This window comes from Ambystoma mexicanum, chromosome 9, assembly GCF_040938575.1.
Source record: "Ambystoma mexicanum isolate Mex_15411 chromosome 9, UKY_AmexF1_1, whole genome shotgun sequence".
NCBI classification, from domain to species: domain Eukaryota; kingdom Metazoa; phylum Chordata; class Amphibia; order Caudata; family Ambystomatidae; genus Ambystoma; species Ambystoma mexicanum.
In genome coordinates, this window is record NC_090931.1 from 756,846,078 (window position 1) to 756,870,901 (window position 24,824).

General features: G+C 42.8%; 1 protein-coding gene across 1 annotated transcript in view; it reads right to left on the minus strand.

Moving 5' to 3' along the window:
- Positions 1 to 24,824, minus strand: part of TMEFF2 (transmembrane protein with EGF like and two follistatin like domains 2) — an 866,447-nt gene that overhangs the window by 838,648 nt on the left and 2,975 nt on the right. The window contains exon 2 of the mRNA XM_069615689.1: positions 23,855 to 23,964. Within this exon, the coding sequence (XP_069471790.1) occupies positions 23,855 to 23,964 (110 nt within the window). The remainder of the gene's footprint in view (positions 1 to 23,854; positions 23,965 to 24,824) is intronic.

Consider the following 24,824-nt stretch of genomic DNA (forward strand, 5'->3'; position numbering starts at 1 on the left):
AAATCTAAAGGATTAAAAAGAAAATTAAAAAAAAAGATATGGATGCTCTTTTGTCACATCAACCCAAAACCAATAAACGTGACAAACTGGTTTGTGTGACTACCTTTTCTAGCAATACATCCAGGATTAAAAGATTTTTTTTTAAAAAACATTGGGTCCTAGTCGACAGCACAGGCTGTGTCGCCTTACCACCTTTGGCCTCAAAAGGGGACCAACCATTTGCAACAAATTGGTCCATTCCAGTTTTTCAATCACAGGTGCAAGGAACACACTTTCTGACCTCTGGGTCTGCCATTTCGACAGAGATAGGACACCATCCTCGTGGCAATTGTAGTGTGTGCGAGTTCAGCCTGACTGCCACCACATTCAACTATTCTGTTGTGAATTGGACTTTGAAGCAACACACAAACTACAATTCCAGTACCATTATATAAGTTGTTCAGTGCCCATGTGAAACATTGTATATTGCGATGACCACCAGAAAAGTCTCCATACACATTTGCGAACATCGATCTAGGATTCGCAATGTCACCCCGTCCCCACTAGTGCAAAATTATAGCGAACAGGTTCACAAAGACAGAGATATCAAATAGATGGTCATCAACCATATTACCACTGATCCAAATAATTATGGCACTCATAATGATCTTATCAGGCTGGAGCAACGTTGGATCCTCAGGCTCAAGAATGAGGAGCCAGGCATCAGTTGGGAGATTCTTTGGACTGCACTTATTTGATAACTCCACCTGCAATAAACCCTTCCAATGTATGTTCTTCAAGCACTGTCCGTACAAGCATTAGACTATCAATGCTTTGGTATTCACCTTGTACTCATGGACACTATTGGACTGCGCTTGTTTAATTTCTTTACAATCACGGTGAAGGCACTCCACATTCACCAACTATGGATCTGAGATGGCCACCGATAGTGTGATCCTTACAATTGGGACACCTATTTCAACATAGCTGCGGAAGAAATTGCTCTGATTTCTTCAGTTGTCAGGTCACATGTTCCCCAAGCAGCTCTTACGTGAACTTTTACGTCTTTTTAAGGACTATAGTTTGGGAGCCTGGCCATGTGCCAGGATCAATGAATACGTGCCTGCAGACGTGCCTTTCGATGCTTGACAAAGGCCACAGGTGAGCAAGAGGAGGGGGTCCCATGGCTGCTTTGAACTGAACAGCTTTGTCTCGCGTCGTAACTTTTTGCTGTATGATGCATTATATGCCCTTTCCAACTGCATTTGTCCCATTTTGTTGTTAGTGCGCATGCCGTACTGGGATGATGCCGGCACTGCGTTTTAACTATTTTGCTTCAGAGATTATCCCGCTTCCACATTAGGGTATGTAAAACTGTTGTGCACCCTAGATATACTTGTTGGTTCACAACCATCATCCTGTTCACCTTCAACCTGGTCCTTATCTTTGTAGCATTTGCAACAACATTGATGCTTGTTGGTAGAACCTGCAATGATTCCTGCTAAAATGGATGCCAGTTCACTCAGTGATTAGTTATGAATCCTCTGGAAAGTACTGATTTTCCTTTTATCAGTGTACCAATTTGGTCATCTGAGCTCTCAAATAATGCACGTCGGGGTCGCTTGCCATTGAAGCAATGCCAATTCCTAGCTGTGAGAAAAGCAAATATGCTTCAACATTGTATTGAACCTTTTAAGTGGGGTTTTGGGATGTGTGTTTGAAAAAGGTTTGTAAGCAAGTTGAGATACAATCAAAATTATCTTCTGTTGTTTTTAACAGTTTCTTAAAACGACCATCTTGCCATGAATTTTCTTACCCTGATGAAGGCTTAGCTCGTGAACTTCCTTGGCCTATATGAAGTCGCAACTCGAGTAGACAACTGCTGATGGATGGCCACTGAACACATGCTTGCTTAAGATCTCTGTGTTTGAAACAGTATTTTGTATATTTTTATTTACTTGGTATTTATAAAGCGCTTTAAACCAAAGCACTTAACATAGCAAAAATATAAAAATGGTACAGAAGCGAATAAATGAGGATTGACATTGGGTGCACGGAATCAGGCTTGCCAGATCAGATGTAGTTTCAGTGATTTGTGAAATGAAGAATAAGAAAAGATAGAACATAGAGAAAGAGGAAGAAGATTCCAGTGCAAGGGGGTAAAGGTGCGCAAGTGTGCAAAAATGTGATTGAGCAAAGGGAGGGGGTGGAACTACAAGTCGAAACTGAGAATTAGAGAGAAGAGAGAGGGAGGAAGTGTAGAATGAGACCAGTGAGGAAAGGTAGTCAGGACTAAGTCCATATAGTGATTTAAATACCAAACCAAAAACAAAATGTAAACTGTGCATGAAAGGGGAGCCAGCCCAGAGTAGAACAAGCAGATGATGTTGATTCACGCGGAGTCAAACGAAAGAGTACCCGAATATCAGCATTGAAAACAGATTCTAGAGGAACAATTGAAGAAATAGGAAGAACAAAAAGTGCCACGGAGCAACAGAAAAGACGTGAGAAAATTAGAGAAGATATGAGTAGTTTAGTTGCATCAAAAGTTAGGAAAGAGCTAACTTTTTTTATATTAGATAGATGATAGCGGCAAGCTAAAGAGGAAACAGAGATATGATGTGTAAATGATAGAGCGGAATCAAAGTAAAGTCCCAGATAACGAGCAGGGGAAACAAACAAAATTTGAGAAGTAGGAAATAAAAAAATGGAGGAGGTATAGGAGAGGGAATAGTGGTAGATGGAAAAAAATGTACTTCTGTTTTTGTGGTATTCACAGGGATAGAGGCAGATTGAGTTGCAATATCTACCTGTTCTAACCCTGTTAAGCCCCAAACAATTGTATGGTAGAGAGGACCTACATGTCTATGAACTCCTAGGTCTATGACTCGAACTGGGCATTAAGGTTTAGTGGTTTGTTTTATGCATGGATTTTGTATTGTATTCTGTTTTTCATATGTCATTGTTTATTTGCTGACGGTAGAACCTTTGTACTTTTTTCTGCATTAGATGGTCCCTTTTAGGTAATTCATTATTTCTTAGTTGGGTTCTTATTTTGATTTTGTTTTTGTTTTAGTTTTCCATACCCCTAATTAAGAAACATTCCCGGCACAGTGTTGTGTTCATCAATTTCCAGAACACATGTATATAATCTTGGAATTTTTGCTTTGTTAATTAATAAACAATCCTCTTTTGAAGAACATGTTTATATCCCTTTTTGATAAAGTATTAAAGATAACAAGGACCCTTTGCTTTTTGCATGTTGTCCCCTTGGGAATGAGCAACTCAGTGAATTTGTGGGTTCTGACTTAGGCATGGGTACTCAGTTCTCAAACAGGTTGCTGCTCAGAAGCATGTGCAGGGCTTCCAGAGGTCCCCGGAAAAAGGAATCAACAGCAACAAGGCGGCATTGCTTCTTAGTCTGTCATCTTGACCACGATTCAGCACACCAAATATTTATTGAGTCATATAACTTATTTATTAATGTTTTCTTCAAATTATTTGGCAAATGTCAGATCCCCTAAAAAAGGATTGGATATTATCAATATTTCCACACACTTTATGCAGAGTTTCCCATTTACACATGTGGCAAGAGTAAGCTGCTGACGCTCCCTCTAGCAAATACAATTTTAGAAAACTTCATTTGCATTTGTTTTGATATGACTCTGCAAACTACAACCTATAAAATTAAGATTGTAGTATTGATAGGTTAGAGTGCTGATAAACTACAAAAATGTGTGCCTATTGTGCAATGTTGTCGGGGCTAATCAAATCCTAATTGTATGTTGTTTCTTAATCACCAGTGAATGGAGAGGACCTGCATCTAGATGAAAGTGATTAAACATATTTTCTACTTAAAAGTCATGTGATCACAAAAGCAACAGGTTTAAAGCAATGGAGATAAACTTCCTTCCATTGCCAAAAATCATTTCTGGGTTAAATGTAAAAATAGCCTGTTTATTATATTTACCCAAGTGGGACCTTCCTTCATATGTAGTCATGACAACAAATCAGTGTTCAAAGGAGATCCCTTTCCTGAATACAATGTAGGTTATTGACAGATTACCCTGATAATCGTCTATTTTTAATCTACGCAAAGGAGGAAAAACACTGATTAGATCATGAACTTGAAAGAAATAAACCCATTTACCACCATTAGATTGATTTGTTCGTAAGAAGCATGTGGTCTCATGTGGGCTGTCTTACATTTGTAAAGGAGTTGGATTTGCACAGAATGACCCTTTTCCAGTGGAAAATATAGATCTTAGAGAACACTAAGAGGTCTGTTGCTACCTGCGTCCGAACATTCTCCTAAAAATAGGACATTTGTGTGATTAACTTGATGTACATACACTTCGATGGACAGACATTTATTGCCACCAAACAGATGCATAGCTTCTGGTAATGTATGCAATTTGTCGAACATTAGACATGGCAATGTACAAATTACAAAACACATAAGTGACAAAGACAAAGAAATGGTTTCACACAAGATTCCCACAATGGGAAAGACTTCTCGGGAGACACATAAGAGGGAAGGTGACTGACTAATCCCCACGCAGGAAGACTTCTCGGGTTCACGCAAACGTTTCTGCAAACCATCTACAATAATCTAACCAGTGTGATCCCAGAGACCAACAATGCACTCGTGTTAGCAAAACTTATTTGGACTATAAACATATAAACTCCAGTCCATCTGCGACAGTAGGTTAGTCAGAATTCTACTTCTACTGTTAAAATATTTTTTCCAGATTCAACTTTTGAAATAGAATTAAAGGTATTTTTACTCTCTAGATTGCAAGATTTTCTGACAAAATCTGAAATATAAAATATGTAACTGTTTAAAATAAAACTGTAATACTTGCTTGAAAGTGGCAACGTTATTTATTTGGGAGTATTCTATAATACAGCATGCACAAGGAACCACTTCACAGTGCCAGGTAAAAAGAAGCAGAAGATGTTAACAAGCACAAGGCCTTCTATCTCTTAGTGAATTGTAAACTCCAGATCTTGACTCACTATTAAGATGTCGCAGTATCCAGTCTTTCAGACATTAACGTTTTCTTATGTTGAAACACATTGTTCTGTCTATGTGAGGCACAGTAATGGCACACTGGTAGCCACTACAACACTCAACTCTGAATGAAATAAGAGAGGTTTGGTTGTATTTCTAATGTAGGCCAAAGGAAAGAGGATAATTCTCAGAACATAAATAGTTGTGTTCAACAACTTAGTTACAACTATCAGACTGAATTAAATTAAATTAAATGGATAACGGTGGGTCACTCACTAAGGAGATCCATTTCTAGTGAGATTGAAGCCCCACAATTTATCATTTCAATAACACTGCAAATCAATGAAAAAGGGACTTATACACTGCTCCAAATGTTCAAGCATGTGCACAAACATCATCGACGTCAAATGATAAATTGCACTAAGTCTTGATTGTTTGGGTATACAAACAATTCTTAGTTATGTTATAGCTGAAAGAAAGCCTTTCCTCTTAAGTAAGAATGTGCAAGCTAGCTCCAGCAAACCTCGAACATCCCAAGTTTCAGGGAGTTCAAGCCTGTTGGATTTTTCAAGGTAGGTGCTTCAGCCAATCCTGCCCCCTCCCGTTTGTTTAAAGGAGCATGTGTAGAACTCGGAATAGTCTGCATTTGAATCAATGGAGATTTGTACAGGCAAGGGAATTTGTTTAGTTAGGGGGTAGTGCATATATGTAGTGTAAGCCTAGTTAGAACAGTGTGAAATTGAAACAGGACCTAGTTTGATATGGAAATTAGGGTAGGGGTTTTTGGTGGTAGGCAGTTTGGCAATGATTCACATTTTCTGTGAGTGAAGACCAAAACCTTCCAAGACACATGTTCATTATGTAGGCAATAAGAGAGCAAGCAAAAGCATTGTTAGACACAGTTCACTTGTAGAGGATGTAAGGGAGCCCAAAAAACATTGTTAGTTTCCTGTTCATTTTACAGGTGGAGGAGAGTATGGCAAATCGTTCTTAAGCACACAGCGTTTTTGTAGTGGGAAACAGAGCATGCTAAAGCATTGCTGCTCACACCTTCACTTTATAGGCGGTGGAAAGAGCATGGCAAAAACATTCTTTGGAGCACACTGTTTTTGCATGAGAGAAGACAGCATGTCAAAGCATTCTTAATTACAATATGTTGTAGGTAGAAGAGAGCACATCAAAGCCCTCCTAGTAGCATCTCATTTTAAACGCGAAGGGGCGGGCGTGCCAAATCATTCTTAGGCACATGTTTGTGTGAGGACAGAGAGGACATCAAAACATTCTTAGGTTCATGTAATTTATATAAGTGGGAAAATAGTAGGCCAAAGCGTTCTTAGTCACAAGTTCATTTTATAGGTGGAGGAGAGCACACCAAATCGTTCTTAGGCATATGTCATTTTTTTTGTAGAGGGAATATTTTGAAACTTCTGATTCTGTTGTAGCACCCAAACGTGGTGGGAGAGGCCCTTGTACCCCTGTCAGCCGTACATGATGCATCAGCCAGACTCATCCTCTACCTACCCACACATTCACACATCACCCCAGCTTTCAGCCACTCTATTGGTTCCCCATACTCCAGAGAACTTACTTCAAAGAATACTGCATTGTATTCAAAGCCATCCACCATAAAATCCCATTTTACGTTCACAACAAACTCAAGCCCATCACCCACGCAAACACCAGACAAGTGAGCCAGCGTTTTCTAAACATTCCACTCTGCGAACTAACATGCAGACAAAAACAAGCACTTCCCCAGTGGGCACCCGGAACATTACACATCCTACCACTTCACATCCACGCTGCACCCCCCAGAACCACTTTCTGAAAGGAACCTCAAAATATACCTGTTTACCAATACATGATTCATACCCTCCACCTTGCCTGCTCCCACTTGTTTATCCTAATCATCCTATCCTGAAAACATTTTGTAACTTTGGTTTCACCTCCCACCTTTTGAACCATTAATCTTGTAAGATGCTCCAAGAGCCTGTGCGTAGGGCCAGCGCTGAACAAAAATTCAAATATATAAATAATTAGGAGCTAGGGGGGAATGCATCTGTTGGCCATTTTTAGCTGCCACAGAAGTACAGTATGCCTTGAAGAAGCTCAGCTAGTATGTGTGTTTGCACCAGCCACACAAATTAATCCATGGCTGCAGATCTCTTCTTCTGCAAAAAACAGAAGCTCCTGTCTCTAATGAACCTGGAGCATTGGCAGGAAATATAATCATGTGAGCACGGTAGTGACATTTACAATTGGCGCAGTTGAGGATGAGGAAATTGAACACACACCATGCAAGGCACAAGAGAGCAAAGAAATGACATCATTTTAGGAAGAAAGTGCAATTTACAGATGGTGAACAAAAGAGGATGCCTGTAGATTCCTTAGCTCTGACTTCATTTGAATCAAAGGAAAATGTGGAATTAGACATGGCTCATGCCCAGTTCCCTGATTCTAAAATTAGACGTTGACACATCTTCTTCCATCATACCACCGATAGCAAGAGAGACAACGAGACCGTGCAAGAAGGTGCAGCCATTGCTGAAGCCTTAGATTTGTCAAGTCTAGGAACTGTGCGCAGGAGGCAGGTTTTCGATCCTGCCCATGCTTCAGTGTACAGTCCTTCCTAAGGATGGTCAGAAAACAGACCTGAAAGTGGTTCTTCATCTTTGTGGACAGTCACATCAAGACTGTGGTCAATGCTACCAAAGGGACCCATAAAGAATACACAGCAACAATCACTAAACAGGCCCTAAGAGGGAGGGGAAAAGGGTAAGGCCCATCTCAGATTTCAAAAGAAGTCTGGTGTGTGGAGGTTTTTCCCAGCTGAAACGCATCCCCAGCATATTGACACCTACCATATATGCAAAAAAAGGTGTTGTTGGAGAGGAGCCGACAAGCAATTTTGTCACCTCACCCCAGTGGGCCCACATGACAGGGCATTATCCACGTTATGCAAAGATGAGAAGGTGATAGGTCAGTCTCCCACCCCTCTGCAATAGGCAGTGGACAGGTTGGCACCCCCATCCCACAACATTACATCAAGGAATATTGGAAATACACATCTTTTCAGAATCCCAGTAGGAGCACCATCTTTGCCAGTGCTTCCTTTGGCACACAGACACCTTATGATTTTGATCATGTTACACAATGCCAAATGTTTTGTCTCGTCAATGATAAAATTGCATGAATGTTACCAAAAAGATTTGAAATACTAAGGCAACGCTTCAGATGGCTACGTGGTGTGGCTGATCCTCTTTGAAAAATTCCGAGTTTGCACTACTTCATGTGAACTGCAGTCTCACGCCTCTACTGTCATGTTCGAGAAGTAGTGTGATTAGGACTTGGCCAATCTGAGAGTCAGAAGGTCCACCTGACAATGGACCAGTGCGGAAGGCATGGATTTCATGGCCATTCCGACACTGGACCTTCTCCTGAAGCACCTTTTGGCACGAAAGTGAAGGAGAGCAGCCATTGAATGTGATTCATCTGCAGGCCATCTTTGTATGGAGTGATTTGACAGCAGGTTAAACTGAGGATTTTCTCTCTGGGAAAAAGTACAGGAGGTTGTAGGACACTGGCGCACTCCAAATCGGTTTAATAACAGGCTTTGCGGCGGCATACAACAGGTCAAATGTTTTTGGTGCCCTGAAGAGAGGTGAAACCATCCATGTATCGTACGTTGCCCATGTTCTCCATCTTGTAGCAACCCACTTCTCAAGCCATTACCTACCACTATATGAGTTGGTTAGTGTAGCCCAACAAATCTTCAGACACTTTAACTGATCATACAGTGCACAATGTAATGATGCAGTCACACCACCAGTTTTCTTACAACCAGCTCGAAACTGCATTGGTAATTTAGTGAAATTCAACAATTCATATTCCAGAGCTTCTGGTAGAATCGTGCAATACACTGATGGACTACTGCACTAGCAATAGCCGGAACTTGCAGTGTTCCTCAAAACAACTGCATTGAAACAATTGGTGGACAGTGTTTGCTATTTTTCGGCAGCCTTTCGTTGAGGCAACTAAGTGGGCTAACCCGCAAAGTAGGTCACTCATTAAGGTGCTTCCAGCTGTCTATCTGCTCGATTTAGGACCATATAACACAATAAAGCAATATGATCATGCCTGGAAATGCAGAAGCAGGTCAAATGGTCAGGAAACTGCTCTCAACCTTCCGAGAGGGTCCACGCATTGTTGGTATTAAGGTGAACATGGAGTACCACCTGGCCTCCTTTCTTGACCAATGCTTTTCAGTCAAGATGAAATGTTCAAACAACATGTTCATGAAACCGAGAATGAGGGCAACAGAGGAGGTTGCCATTCAAGAGAGGACATAGAAACAATGTGCAAGGATGCACTAAAGATATGTCTAGACACCTGGATGGAACCAGATGTTTGACATATAGTTCAGAGAACAACCCAGTGTGGTTTCCAATTGCTGCAGATTAGGGTATCACACTGTCCACAATCATGATTATCTGATAGTAATTCAGAAGGCACCCCAATGTGCTTTTGAGGATAAGATAATGTGGGAAATACTCCTTCCATAGTCAGGTTTGCTGGAGGGGGGCCTGCGATTTCCGTGGGTTCACTGAAGACCAGATGGTTGATGTCTATGTTCTTGACACATGTCAAATTGGTAGTGATCATTATGCACTGAAATTCTTGCCTAGAAAGTGACCGGCATGACCATGTCTGCTTCTTAAATTAGCTGTGGAAGCCCCAATCTGCCACTGGCTAGTGTTCAGTGTGTAATGGTATTTAGCAGGAATGTGGTATTGTCTCAGACCTAAGGAGATGCTACGAAGACACACATGTGAAGGAAATTACATTCATAAATATGAATGAGCATTTTATCCTTACAGGCTATACTAGGTCGACAACTAGATCTTGGGAGACCTAACGGCATACTCATCAGGGTACATTTCAATTATTTAAGTTAAACTTTATGTTTTCCTTCCTTTAAAATGTAGCTTCTCTGCGAGTTAAATTTTAGTTTTGTTTACTGTGTTACCTTTCTTTAAAGTGTACTTCAAGTTACGTTTTTCTTTGTGTTAAAGATTAATTAATGTTAAGTTATCCACCTAATTTCTGGCTTCTTCTTCATTCAGCCTGGTTAACCCCAACATTGTACTCAGTAGAGGTTCTGCCTCAATCAAGGGCCAGCACCGACTCTGACTCCCATGGTCAAATTCACCCCAAACCTCAGAGGGCTTGGCTCAACCTGAGGATTGGACATCAATGTTGGTTCTGCTCTGGGTGACTTGTCTCTACCTAGCAGTGGTGTCCAATCTGAGGATTCTTCTTTATTCTGCCTTTTTAATACTGATATTGTACTCGGTGACGGGTCTGCCTGATTTAAGGGCCAGGCCCACCCACACTCCTGTGGCCGAATTCATTGCAAATACCCAGGCCTCAGCTCATCCAGAGGGTTCCATGTCCCTGGTGGATCCTATTAGAAGAGCTACGACTTAGTATTGAACTCTCAAACTGTGGTCTCAATGGGCCTCATTATAAGTTTACCGGTCTGGGAACTACAGTACCGGTAAGCATGCCGGTACTGTAATTCCTGGACCGGCAAACTACAAGTTGTGCTCGCGTGTTCCTTTCTGCCCACCAGGTCGGACCTGGTGGGCAGAAAGGCACCCATGAGCACAGCATGTCGGATGCACCGTTATAATCGTTGCTGGTGCATCCGAACTCCCCATTCCCATAACTTAATTGTGAAGTGTATATGTGGGTCAACAATCTCGAACATCAAAGTGCCACATTTTTAGAAAACAGAGTGTAATCTGACCATGTCCCTATGGATATCCCCATTATAACAAAGTAAAACAATACTTTTTTTCAATATCACATAACCTTCAATTGCGTGCCAGATTCTTACCATTCGCAATTGAACCTGGCAAACTGAATAGCTTGACAAACCTGGTAAAGATCCAGCAATGGGTTCAAAAGTTGCAGGGCGACGTATTTTCCATGTTAACATACAATGTGCACTGTCACTTTAAATATAATGTAGCTTCCCTTCAATTTGCACTTTGGACCAAATTCTCGAAAATGTAACATGAGTTCTTTCTGGTCCTGCAATTTATAGTAATACCAGTCTCATATAATATATAATAGTGGCCTGTGTGACGCTCTGTTACCAGGGAAAGAACCAAAAACACATCTAAACATCTGTTTCCTGGTCCACCTACCTATTTCTAAAATTGCACAAAGGTTCTTCCACTATAACGTAAAAGTACGTATATGTCAAGGAAAATAACAATCTTCATAATTGATTATTTCAAAAATTACGGAGACTCTTACTTTTCCTTCTGGCAGAGATGGGGAATCAGTCAATTGTATAAATTGCAGTGCCAGAGGTGACCCAGTGGCTTTATTCAGCCTGGTGGAAGTGGCTTTGGCAGATAGGTGCAGTGGATCTTGCGGACATATTTAATGGCTTACCTGCTTGAGACGGGAAAGGGGGAACATTGTCTGGACGAGGCGCCATGACCAGGAGCCCGGCCATTGGCAGTTCTCTGTTCTGCTGTGCGTACACAGCAGTAATAGGATTGGCGCTACAACCCTTCGTATTCTCATCCACCAAATAGGGGGGGTGGCTAGCTGTGAGGTGGCAGGGTTTGCTGTCAGAACTACCACCGGCTTCCTGATCCACGCCTCCCAATAATATACTGGGTCTTGATTTGCGCTGCTGGGATTACAGCTGGTGTAGTAGTGAGGCAATGAGTCAGACAATGTTTACACCAGCTGTGCAGGATGCTGCCTCTGCTGCATCGCCTCATGTCTCGTCCTATTCGTGGGGGCTTGGACACGTGCCTGCAAGACGCTACTGCTCTAGTGCCAAACTTAAAATTGAGGCCCAAGTATTTACTAATCATATTTAGGTTTGAGTTCCTACCTTTTCCTATTGCCCCTCTATCTATGGGTGTATGATTCTCTTTCCTGTATTCACTGAATTCGACATTACACCACGAGAGATTGTTTTTAAGAGAAACTCCATTTGAAAATACGCTGATACTACTTTGTGTGTACATCCTAGTTCTTATGAATAAGGATGTCTTGTTTCTAACCTTCTCCACACCCGTATGTTTTGAATGCATTCTTAAATGCCAATTGTTAGTTCTGCTTTTACAAAGAACTATCCAGTGTGCATGCAAACATAAAAAGATTGCTTAGCATAATCCTTGCTCGCTGCACCAACCGTCTCTGAAAATATGCAAACGCATATGCAACTGACATGTCAATGCTCTCAATTGTCATATGAACAATTAACGCCACCCCCTAGTTACGATATAATGCCTATACTACAACACCGGTCTGATAGCACAGCGAGTAGCGCGCTCGGTTTGACATCTGTGCCGAGCCTGCTGGCGTGGTTTTGAATCCTGGCAGGGCCAAACTCAGTCTTTCATCCTTCCGAGATTGATAAATGAGCACCACAAACAGTGGGTAATGATAATATTAAGCCGCGCTTGGATACCTGGGGGTTCGTAGCACTATATAAATGCAATATTATTATTAGGCCTGTATGCCAAGAGAAAGCTACTTTATATTCAGTTTTAAAATACATGGGGCATGATTTACAAAGCGTTTTTCAATGGAAAAAGCCCTTATAAACGCTTTGTGAATCGGGCCCATGAACACTAATCTAAGCTTTTCCTGAAACTAAAAAGTATAATTTACAATAAACATACACTTCTTTGGATATTCCAAAGCCATGTACATAGAGTGTGCTTTTTTGCAAAGATGAATAGGCGGAGCAACGTTTTTAAATGTCACTGACACAAGATGTCCTCGTTGTTTGCCTGTTTGTATAGCATTACAGTTAAGCAAAAAGTAGCATCAACATACCAAGAAATACATCACGTGGCCACATAATCACCCATGAAGACATGTTAATATCAATTCGACGTTTGCCAATAAACAGCGCATTTCCACATAGCAAAAGAGACATAAAGAGAAGTATTCGTGAACACATGGCAACAGTGATGAGGCAAGTCATGCAGAATGGAATGATTTGAGAACAAGACAGAAGGTAATGATAATCATTTGTTTTTTATATAGCGCTTTAATCTAAAGCGCTTTACATTGGACATATTTAGATATATTGCTATTATTACCCAATCGAAAGTGTAGAAGATATGTAGACTATGGCTGCCACCTACAAGTATGCTACATGATTATTTGGCAAGTCACTGTGCAAACTATCTTCAAATTGGAGTGTGCTCAGCATTAAATTAAGGGTGGCATTCCTTAAACAGTAGACACAAAACTCAGTCCTACTAATGAATCCAACCTGTTGGAAATAAAGTGCCGCCCAGGAGGCCTGGGTTGATGGGCAGCGAGTCATTAATGGGCACCCCCGACATTAATCAACATGTTTTGAAAGAGCAGAGCCAAGATCTTTGTGGTTTCCGCATACCATCTCTCAAATGTCATTAAGCAGTGAAAGCATTGTGCCACTTGATGCCAGGACAGTGATTTCCTACATCACTTAGCAGCTCATTTAAATAAAGATAGAGGCACCAGTCAGATGGATTCAAAAAGTGCTCGCGTGCTACCCTGGCAAAGAAAATGGGGGCATTGATTCGGTGGCACTGGTGCAAGCAGCCTATTTCAGCCTCACAAAGGCCTTGGTGCCAATACTTAACTTTGATAGATCCAGGCCTAATTGCCTTATGCTAATTGCTTTTTTGTGAGGACTCGAGTCAGTGGGCCTGTTAAAGAAATAAGACCTCATATATTCTACTTAGGGTCTAATTCCTGGAACGTTTAGCGCGGTGCAAAGAGGCTTTGGGCTGCCAAAAAACACATCGAACCGGGCCTAATTAAAAAAGCGGTGGAAAGTGTATATTTGCAGAGCAAAGTCACTTTGCACTGCAAAAGTACCGTTTGCACCGTGCTAAATGAGCCTAACTCACGCATTAACTCACACAAAAAATGCACTGAGTCTGCGCTATTTAGTGCTTTTCTTGTGAAATAGGCCCATTTAGTGCAGTGCAAAGAGTAACTTTGGCCGCTCTGTGAATTAGGCCCGGTGGAAAGTGAATTTCTGTAGTGCAAAGTCACTTTGCTCCGTGCTAAGCGTTCTGTTAATTGGGCCCTAAGTGTCAGAGCCCTGGGGAGATAATTCCACCAGCAGCTGATGTTACATGGGGATAAGCCCACAAACCGCTAAGTGCATTCATTCATGCAGTCAAGTAAATATTAGAACTCATTTAGGCTACATTTTTCCAGGGGACTTTTATGGGGTAAAAATAGTGCACACGCATTGTGTTACAGAAGTGACTCGCACTCGCAGCTTACTCTTGCACCCTGAAAAGGGCAGGGCTGGAAGTGAAAGAGTGCACAAACATTGTGTTACAAATATGCGCCACTATTGCCCAGTCCTGATCTCTTCTATACTTCCACAGCCCTGGACAGACCATCACCTGATCTCGTTCACCTTAGAGCCGACACCAGCGCAAATTGACAGTATAGCTCCAGCTGTTCAGACCAAAAATAAAAAGAACATCACCCCCGAAAATGTGATCCCATAAATCGCACCAACCATGAATGCCATTCCGGACCACTTAGATCCCTTAATGATGGTAGACATATACAACAGAGTCATGCTCTCATCTCTTGATGCCATAGCCCCACTGAAGTTAAAAAAGAGCAAACCAAGAAAACACATCAACGCCTGGTTTTCTCCTCATCTTAAAGCCCTCAGACAGGAAAAGCGACGCTGTGAAAAAATTTGGAGAGCACTTCCCTCAGAAAAAAACAAGAAAAACTTGAGTAGACTAGCCTCTCATTATAAAAAAGAAATCATCCTGGCCAAACATACCTCCTACAGCACTCGAATCTCACAAGCCAAATCCAACAACAGAGAGCTCTTTACAATACTAAAAGAGGTTGAATCTCCCATCCAAGCTCCTGACTCGTGCCTCAAGGATAAAAACTGGTGCACGGGTATACAAAATGCCTTAGCTAACAAAATCTCCTCTCTCAAGACAAAGATAAACATTAAAAAGGACTCCCTTCTCTCTTCCACTAAACCCAGCATCCCCACACCTAAAAAGATACACCCAATTCAGACGCACCCCCCCGTGCACATTCCCCATTTCAACTTCCACAGAGTATCCACCAAAGAGGTAGAAACGGTCATTCTTACCCTCAAACCTTCGAACTGCCACGGGGACCTATGCCCTGCACAATTGATAAAGGATGTGGCTCGTGATCTCGCACCATTTATTACCAAACTAATAAATGCGTCATTCACATCAGGCAGCGTACCTAACAATCTGAAACAATCATGGGACCTCCCCCTTCTCAAAAAAACGAATTTAGACCCCTCTACTCCCACTAATTACCGCCCCATCATCACAGTACCGTTCCTTCTGAAAATCCTCAACAAAATAGCATACCAACAAATCCAACATTACCTTGAGCACTTCCACCTCTTAGGAGTCAGACAATCGGGTTTCAGGCCTCAACACGGCACCGAAACCGCACTCATAGATTTTAAGGCACAGATAGATGAGCTGAGAGATCAGGGTAAGGTGGCACTACTGCTACTTCTTGATCTCTCAGCTTTCTTCGACCTGGTCGACCACGAGATCCTATTTGACCACGTTCAAAAAGCCGCCCACTTCTCTCAAGAGGCAACTGACTGGATCCAATCCTTTCTAAACAACCGCACAATGAGAGTCTTTTCCCTACTAGCAGCAGCCGACCCAACACCCATCACCTGTGGCGTGCCTCAGGGATTTTGCGTCTCCCCGACCCTGTACAACATCTTCACGAAGCCCTTTTCGATGATCTAGATGGTCTGGGTATCACCTACACCAAGTATGCCGATGATACCCAGATCCTCCTCCCGTTGACAGGGGATTATGACAAGGATTTGGCCTTCGTCAACAAAGTATACCTCATCATCCAGGCATGGATGGCCTCACACGGTCTATGCCTGAATGACGACAAAACAGAACTCCTCATTCTAGGGTCTTCACATAACCTTAACAAACTAGACCAAAACTACTCCTCCTTCGTAATTGACAACAATAAGATCACGGTAGCCAAGGAGGTTAAATCCCTTGGTTTCTACCTAGACTCCACTCTCACCTTTAAAAAACAAGTTAATGCTATGGCATCCGCCACATCTTATACATGCAACCTCATCAGAGCAGCCAAACCTTTTCTCTCCCCGTCTAACTGTATCACCCTAGCCAGGGCTCTGATCCTGTCCAAGCTGAAATATTTCAACGCACTTTATGTAGGATGCAACAAATATATTACGAACAAAATTCAGATCCTCCAAAACAACGCCCTAAGAGCGGCCCTCAGTATCCCAAAGAAAGTCCACATCTCTGATTCTAGAAGGTCTGTCAACTGGCTTTCTACCAAAGACAAAATATTCCTCAAATCGGTTTCCCTGACCCACAAATGCCTCAACCAAGCAGCCCCTCAATACCTTATCACTAGATTCACCAGAACTACCTCCTCTCGCCCCCCTAGAATGGCCAACTCCAATCTCCTCCTGGTGCCCAGGTTTAAACGTTCTAGGTCGGGTGGGAACAGCTTTCCTGTTAATGCAGCACAATACTGGAACTCCCTTCCACCACCTTGCAGGGAGGACCTCCCCTACCGCCTATTCAGAACTAAGACCATCCATTGGCTCAAGACTCACAGCACATAACGACCTGTTGCTCTCTTGCTACCCTAATGCTCCACCACTGTGATTGTAAATATGTACATTTAGGTTGTCAACTGCTCAGTGTAGTCGAGACAACTGCTTTCATGAGACAACCGATTTATTGTATATAGTATTACTTATATTGTATATTTCTGTAACTACTGCCTCATCGGCGGGCATTGTTTCTTTTTATGCATCCAGCACTGTAACCACAGCTGGACTTCATTCCTTGTATGTAATCAAGCTTTGCATTCCTCTTGTTGCCTCTGCGCCTTGCTACCCCTCTAGGGGTTAGGTGCGCAATATAAATAAATAAATACTAAATACATACTCGCAGCTTACTCTTGCACCCTGAAAAGGGCATGGCTGGAAGTTAAAGAGTGCACACACATTGTGTTACAGATGTGCCCCGCAGACTCACAGCTTACTCTTGCACCCTGAAAAGGCCAGGGCTGGAAGTGAAAGAGTGCACACACATTGTGTTACAGATATGCGCCACATACTCACAGCTTACTCTTGCACCCTGAATAGGGCAGGGCTGGAAGTGAAAGAGTGCACACACATTGTGTTACAGATGTGCTCCACAGAACCGCAGCTTACTCTTGCACCCTGAAAAGGGCATGGCTGGAAGTGTACCGACGGGCTGGGAAGAATGTGCCATATTACACTCCTCTAGAGCTGACCACCTTCTTTGCTTAGTTCTGGCAAGATAGAAAGGTTTGAGTCTGCACGTTTGAACCTGGATCTTGACTTAAGCATGGATACTATTGTAGGTAGAAAATGCTCAGTCATTTACTACTGGAATCGCCACACATGACAAAATTCTGTCTGATATTTGTTTGAACAGATGCACTTTACCAACCCAGAAATCCAACCGGAAATGTGAAAGCGGACATTGCATGCAGTTGTCTACAGAATAAGTAACATTTGTTTTCATTGAGGAGTGTGGGCACTGCACTTACTGTTGTAATTACACGTGTTGCTTTTGCTTTTCCACAATTGCATCCACTGGACGTGAGCAAGTTATTGATTTTTATTAGATAAAAGCGTCTAATGCACCCCTGGCTCACATCCTACACAGTAGCTGTGAGGACTACGGCCTAGACATCATTAAGGGGTCTCCAGGGGACTCGACTGCTACCACCTCTGGGTTTCCTTACAGCCACTATGCTGCTGACACTAATAACCATCTCTAGACCACCTGCGATACAATGGTGTCCAGAAACCATGATGCGGGGTCATCTCTAGACCATCTACAAACCCATTGTGTAGAGTCCCCGTAGTTTTGAACCCTCTAGAAACCATCTACAAACCCATTGTGTAGAGCCCCCGTAGTTTTGAACCCTCTAGAGACCATCTACAAACCCATTGTGTAGAGCCCCCGTAGTTTTGAACCCTCTTGAGACCATCTACAAACTCATTGTGTAGAGCCTCCGTTGTTTTGAACCTTCTAGAGACCATCTACAAACACATTGTGTAGAGCCACCGTTGTGTAGAGCCCTCTAGAGACCATCTACAAACCTATTCTATTGGTAGAGCCCCCCTCTGGAGACTATCTCCCATTGATTAGAACGATCTATAGACCATCTATAAACCCATTGTATACAGCCCCCATTGTTTGGAACCCTCTGGGGACCATCTACAAACCCATTGTGTAGAGCCCCTGTCGTTTAGAGCCCTCTAGAGAACATCTACAAACCCATTGTGTAGAGCCTGCATTGTTTAGAGCCCTCTAGAGACCATCTACAAACCCATTGTGTAGATCCCTTGTTGTTTAGAGCCCTCTAGAGACCATCTACAAACCCATTGTGTAGAGCCCTCATTATTTAGAACCATCTAGAGGCCATCTACAAACCCATTGTGCATAGCCCCCATTTTTTAGAGTCCACTAGAGACCATCTACAAACCGCCCTATAGAGACCATCTACAAACCCCTGTGTAGAGCCCCCATTGTTTAGAGTCCTCTAGGGACCATCTACCTACAAACCCATTGTGTACTGCACCCATGTTTTACAACCCTCTAGAGGCCATCTACAAACCTATTGTGTAGAGCCCCCATTGTTTAGAACGCTCTAGAAACCATCTACAAACCTATTGTGTAGAGCCCCCTTTGTTTAGAACCCTCTACAGACTATCTACAAACCTATTGTGTAGAGCCCCCATTTTTAGAACACTCTGGAGACCATCTCCCATTGGTTAGAACGATCTAGAGACCATCTACAAATCTATTGTGTAGAGTTCCCATTGTTTACAGCCATCTGTAGACTGTCGCTGGTCACAAAACGATCCCATTGGAGGAGCTGCTAGGTTGTCTAGACACACTGCCTGATGGCACGGTTGTTATTTATGGGTCAAAGGGAACAGTGGTTGCAACGTCAGGTTCTAACCTTTGCAGAAATATAATGACTTCCTTTAGGCTTCTGCATGATTCTGGATTTCTTTACTCCTTTTACACATTTATTTATTTTATTATATTGAGCAATTGTAAGGTGCTTTATACAACAGAATTGTGTTTCAAAGCGCCACAAGGCTAAATGGGAAGGGAACAGGCAAAATCATAAAAATGGCAAAAACAGTAATATACACTCATGGCCCTACTAGGCCTTATACTGCACATAATATAAGATGTATGTTCTTATCCGGTACTTGTGATCTATTTGATGTTATAGTGTGTGAATTATACGTGATCAAAGGGCATGTGATGTTACTTCTGGCCAGATGATGCTCTAATTTGCAAGCCCTATTCGTTTGCTGACATGTTGCAGATTCACTACTACAACAAACCTAAGCACCATGCATTTGTAACGATCCCTAAGTACAGCCTTGTATACACCGAGTTCAGCCTCCATAGCACAATGTCTTCTTGACATAACAGTGCATGATTGTACATAATCCTAATTTAATATTCCATTGCATAGTTCAAGTTAAAGGGACATACTGCACATGTTATCCAACAACCTTGAGCAATCAATAAGTGTTGCAAAAATACATGATGCAAATTATGCGTGTTGCACTTAGGCATATGATTTTGAAGAAAGATGTAGCAAAATAGCTCTTCGGAGCCATAACAATGGTACAACACACTACTTCTACACAAAACAGGGTGTCTAGTTTCATGTTCTATGCAGCACTATGCAGGTGCATGAAACAGCCCTCTGGCTCTGTTGCTCTTACCTTTATACTCGTTCTAAACTCTCAGTTTACAAAAGGAATGCTTTTCCTGTACACTGTTTAATGTCCATTATGTACTTTGGGCCCAATCAATTGCTTTGTGAAGATAGCTGATTTGCCCTCCACACTGCAAGCAATGGTTGCCACCAGTTGGACCTAGCTGCCTTATACAAAAGGCAAAGAAACAATCGTGGGCAATGTTCTCAGTGGCACCACCAGCTCCATAAAGATATTCTATGATGGTTCTAAATGCCTCTGTCCCCAATAGAGTTAATATGAATTATAATGTAGAGATAGCGCATATCCACAATATAGATAGGGCCTAATTCATGGAGCGTTTTTCAATGGGATTGCACCATTATAAAATGCTTCTGTGACTCAGGTCCAGGGTCCACATTTGTTTTGTGGCCGCACTCCATCTTCAATTCCAGATACACAGTCCGCCTTGGGTGTAAGGAGGCATTCTCTAGCAAGACCTCTGGTTTTTTGCTCCAAATATCTTTCCTTGAGTCATTTTAGATCCACCCTGGGAGACCTCTTTGGGGGTACGTCCACATGTAGTCCACATCTAAAGTCACCATGCTCTGGCTGATTGCCTTAGATCATCCTAGGTCTTCATACCTGGGCCTCTCAATGATGCTTGACTATTAGGGGGAGAGGGGGGGTTGTTGGCTGTCCAAAACTTCAAAAGCCTTAGTGCTATATCACCAGAAAAAGCATGCTGCTCCTAGACAACCAGACCAGGGGAATTCTGCAATGCCCCAAAGAATATTTTCTTTGGGCAAGTAACTGATATCTAAATCTGTCATCTCTGACAAAGCATTGTATGTATCTGTTTCTGACCTTCAACAAGCGAGCACAATGGAACGACCAAGCACTGAATAGTGCGCGCTATACACACGTGGATGAATCCTAACTGTGCAGAAGACAAGCAAAAATGCCCATAAGAGTTGGTGTACAGCAAACAAGGATGGATTCAAATGTTAAGAATGTGGACACAATGCAGCAACAAAATATGCAGTAATTAAAATATGCACCATACGTCAAGCAAATAAGAACTGAAAATACCACCATACTCAGATACAACCCAGAATAAGAACTAAACAGATCCTTCAATTTAGATATTGCCTTTTTGGTCATTACACTTGGCTGTGTTTTTGGTTCTTCAAGTTGGGTGTGTGTGCTATCACTGTAGTTCTGTGTATTGGTGTGCAGATCAACAAATTCCTTGTGACTGCAAGACGTCTGTTTCCCTATCAATTATACAGGTTATGTACTGTTACATGACAGTTGCAGCAAGAGCATGCCTCATACATGTCTTATTGGTACTTATCCGATTTACTTACAACCAGAACATAAGACAAACAATAGTTCCACTTGGGAGCGCCATGTAACTCGGTGATGATCCCCTATGGTTTCCAGAGCATGCGTCGCATTGGTCTGGAGATCAGCTGCATACACTGAACGCTCTCCCTTCCCTAGGGCTTGACCTATCGTTGAGACATCACAAAACTACCATCTACTCAACAAAGTTGCTGTCTTGACATTTTTATTTCAGGAAGGATGTCTTCCTCCTATGATGTACACAGTCTTAAACCACAAAATGGGTGAGGTAAGAGGGTCTGGGGGCTGTTAACATAGCAAAAAATGAGCAATCGTGCTATTCTAGTTTGGATGGGTTCTGCTCTCTGATCAAACTAGGTGGAGCCTACTGGCATAACTGGCACAATACCACTCTGTTTTCATACGACACTGGCATTTGCAACTTCTGATACCTAAAATAAAGGGTTCTACATTTTGGTTGACTCAGTATAGTCGACCTACTTTTTAACGTTTCTTTCATTATTGGGGGTCCCCTGTGCTCCACCTTCCTACCGAAACCTCTCTCCCCAACTTTACTTTTATTCCCTGACCATATATATATATATATTTACCACATTGTGTATAGAAGATACATGCACATCCCACATCCCACAGTTTTTGGGTCAAAATGTTTCATTCCCATCTAAAGAAAACTTTTGTTGCTAGGGTTTAGTTTTAGAAAATAACATCATGTCCACTGGTCTACCCATTGTGGACAGGGCCTCATCACGAGTTGGGTGGTAAGGCCGGCCCTACCGCCAAACCCCCTGGCGCTATTAGCGCCGGATCACGGGTTTGGCGGCAGAGTTATTGCCCATTCCCCATTGGGCCTATATGGAAATTCCTCATTCCCCATTGGGCCCAATGGGGAAAATGTGCGCTATTACCGCCGGCGGTAATCGCGCAGAAAATCGTCAATTTTGCCACGGATTTTCCCCCAGCTCAGAGCTGGGGGGAAATCCGCCAAAGCCATGATCTGGCAGACCCTTAAATGAGGCGGTAATAGCGCTACCGCCGCATTTAAGGGTTACCGCCAGACTCGTGATTTCACGAAGATGTTGCCAGGAGTAAGTCTGGCTTACACCCGGAAAGGGATATTAGATCCACAAAAGAAGTGACAGTGAATAACTCTGACATATACTTGACTTACTCCAGGGCTCAGTTAGGAATAAGTCAGAATTCCTCAGTGTAACTTCTTTCGTAAATCTAATAGCCCTCTTCAGTTGTAAGTCATGAGTAAGTCAAACTTAGCTCTGGTAGCATCTTCATGGCCCAGAGTCTGAAAAAGTGTGTTGCTTTGAAAATATTTGAACTAATATACAGAAATATAGTCCATTTGCCCAAATACCGGTTGAGGAGTGTACTGGAGCAGGCGTGAATGATCAAGATCTTCTTGACATCTACTATTTAATCCATGCCCAGTCCAAGGTTGTCATGAGGGCAGGGGATGATCAGCCATCTCAAGCGTGTCTTAAGAGCAAGTCAAATCAGAGTACTACAGAATGCGCCATCCCACACCTACCCACTCTGATCCACCGCTGCTACTATCAGCTGCAACTCTCTCTGCTGTGTACGGGTGGCATGTCTGTATTAGCAGGATGCAAGAGGCTGGCCTGATTTCCAAAGCCTTTTTCAATGAGTGCATCCCATTGAAAAACACCACCACGCTGATCAGGAATATGCAACGGTTCTGGGATCACTGCCCTCTTGCAATGTCTGGTGGGTAGTGGCAACTGGGCTATAGCTTTTAGATAGTTTCTGCCCATCAATGGCTACTTTAAGAAAGACCTCTTACGTTCTTCTTTGAAAGCTTCTTGGGCAACCCCAATTTCACATCCCTCGCGTCTTTCACGCTAATGTACGCTACATTCAAGCAGCACTAAACCTGATCTAGGAGATAATCAATGCAACTGTGGCAAATATGACCTTTACCCTCTGGTTTAAGAATCTACCTGAAAATTCAACTTCCATATCTTGGTGTTCCCTAAAGCATCTACGGGGAGGAACAAAAAATGTGCAATCAATGTCAGGTTATACCATCTGTGCATTCTGCAATTTGGATGAATATGTTGTTGCTTTTCAGGCAGAATGTGGAAATAGTGTTTCAAAACAGTTTAATCGTGCTCTTTGCTACCCCAACTACAAGGGTAAAGAAAAAGCACTCAGACCCCCACACGGTAACAAAACAGCAGGGCGTGGAGGAGGAGATGGCCGGTGTATTGTACGGCTTCATCAACACTCTCTAGAAACCCAGCGAGACTAGATCATCCATCGGGAACATAACACATGATCGTGCAACCATCTCAGCAAGGCCCCATGCGCGATATTATTCCCACAGACAGGTTTGAGGATTGACGTGAACCCCAAATGCTGCCTCAGCGGCCTCATTCTGTACCTTCATCGCACATGCATCCCCGAAACATGATCTCCCCAGGGGTACTGGCAACCCCTGTGGTCTGCATTTTGTCAAAGAAACTTTTGTCTCCTTGACACCTCCTACTATGTCCTGCCAGCTAGCTCGGCTGGTGCCAGGCTTGCGTTCTCTGCATGCAGACATGAATCGCTCCGGCCCACAGGCTGGAAAAGGAGATGCCACTGAGAGCTTTCATACACCACAAGGCCCGGCTCCTTACCTTGAACTGGCAGTCGCAGGTCACGCTGTCTCCAATTCTTAAGCATTCCCCGTCAAATTTGCAGGTGTTGGTGTCGCAGAGAAAAAGGTCATTCTCTCGGTCGTCGTAACCTCGAATGCAAGAGAAAGCAACAGTTTCAGTCTGGAGTTGACTGCAATTACTCTTTAGCATTTGAAATTCATGATTACACTGTTTATATGGCATGTGCACAGCTGACAACGATCATTGAATGGGTATTTTGCAAATGATGTTGGGGTGGCATATTTTACATTCAGCAAACTTTCCCCGTTGATGAGCATTCACAGTGCATGTCTCACTTTGCATGTGGAGTTCAGGCGTGTTACAAACACCCCCCACGCTGACGTCACAACGCCCTCACTTAGCACAGATAAGCAGCGCGTCTGAGGCATATGAAGACGGATCGCCGCTAAGTTAGACTCGCAGCAGGGGGGCAGGGTCATTCCCCAGCCGCCGAGCCAGTCTCCTCGCCAGACCCTTCACCCTCAATTTCCGCAGACCTGCTAACAGACGTGGCTGAGCCGCCTGCCTCCAAATGACAGGACGAATTTCGGATTTCCGCTAGTTGCCTTCCCGTCCGCTCAAATACGCATTAGTATATTGCACAGAGCCGTCACACTATGCCTCGGATCCATTAGGATTCTCATTATTGATTTTTTGGCATCGTGTATACGTAACCTAATCCCCTACCTGCTACAAGCAGGAAACAAACGGAACATCCACAAGACAAGTGTTCCTCTCTTTCAATGCGCTTCTCCTCTCTTAAAGAAGAACGCACTGCATTCCTGAATATTGCCAGGCGTGTTAGATGTTCAAAACAAAACCCACGTAAAGCGTCTGGCTTGGGCAAATGGCAGTCGGTCTGTTGCTTTCACAAGTATTATGCGACTTCAAAACGTGCGCGTGTGGGTATAAAGAAACATTGAAATGACAAAAATATCGCATTACATTA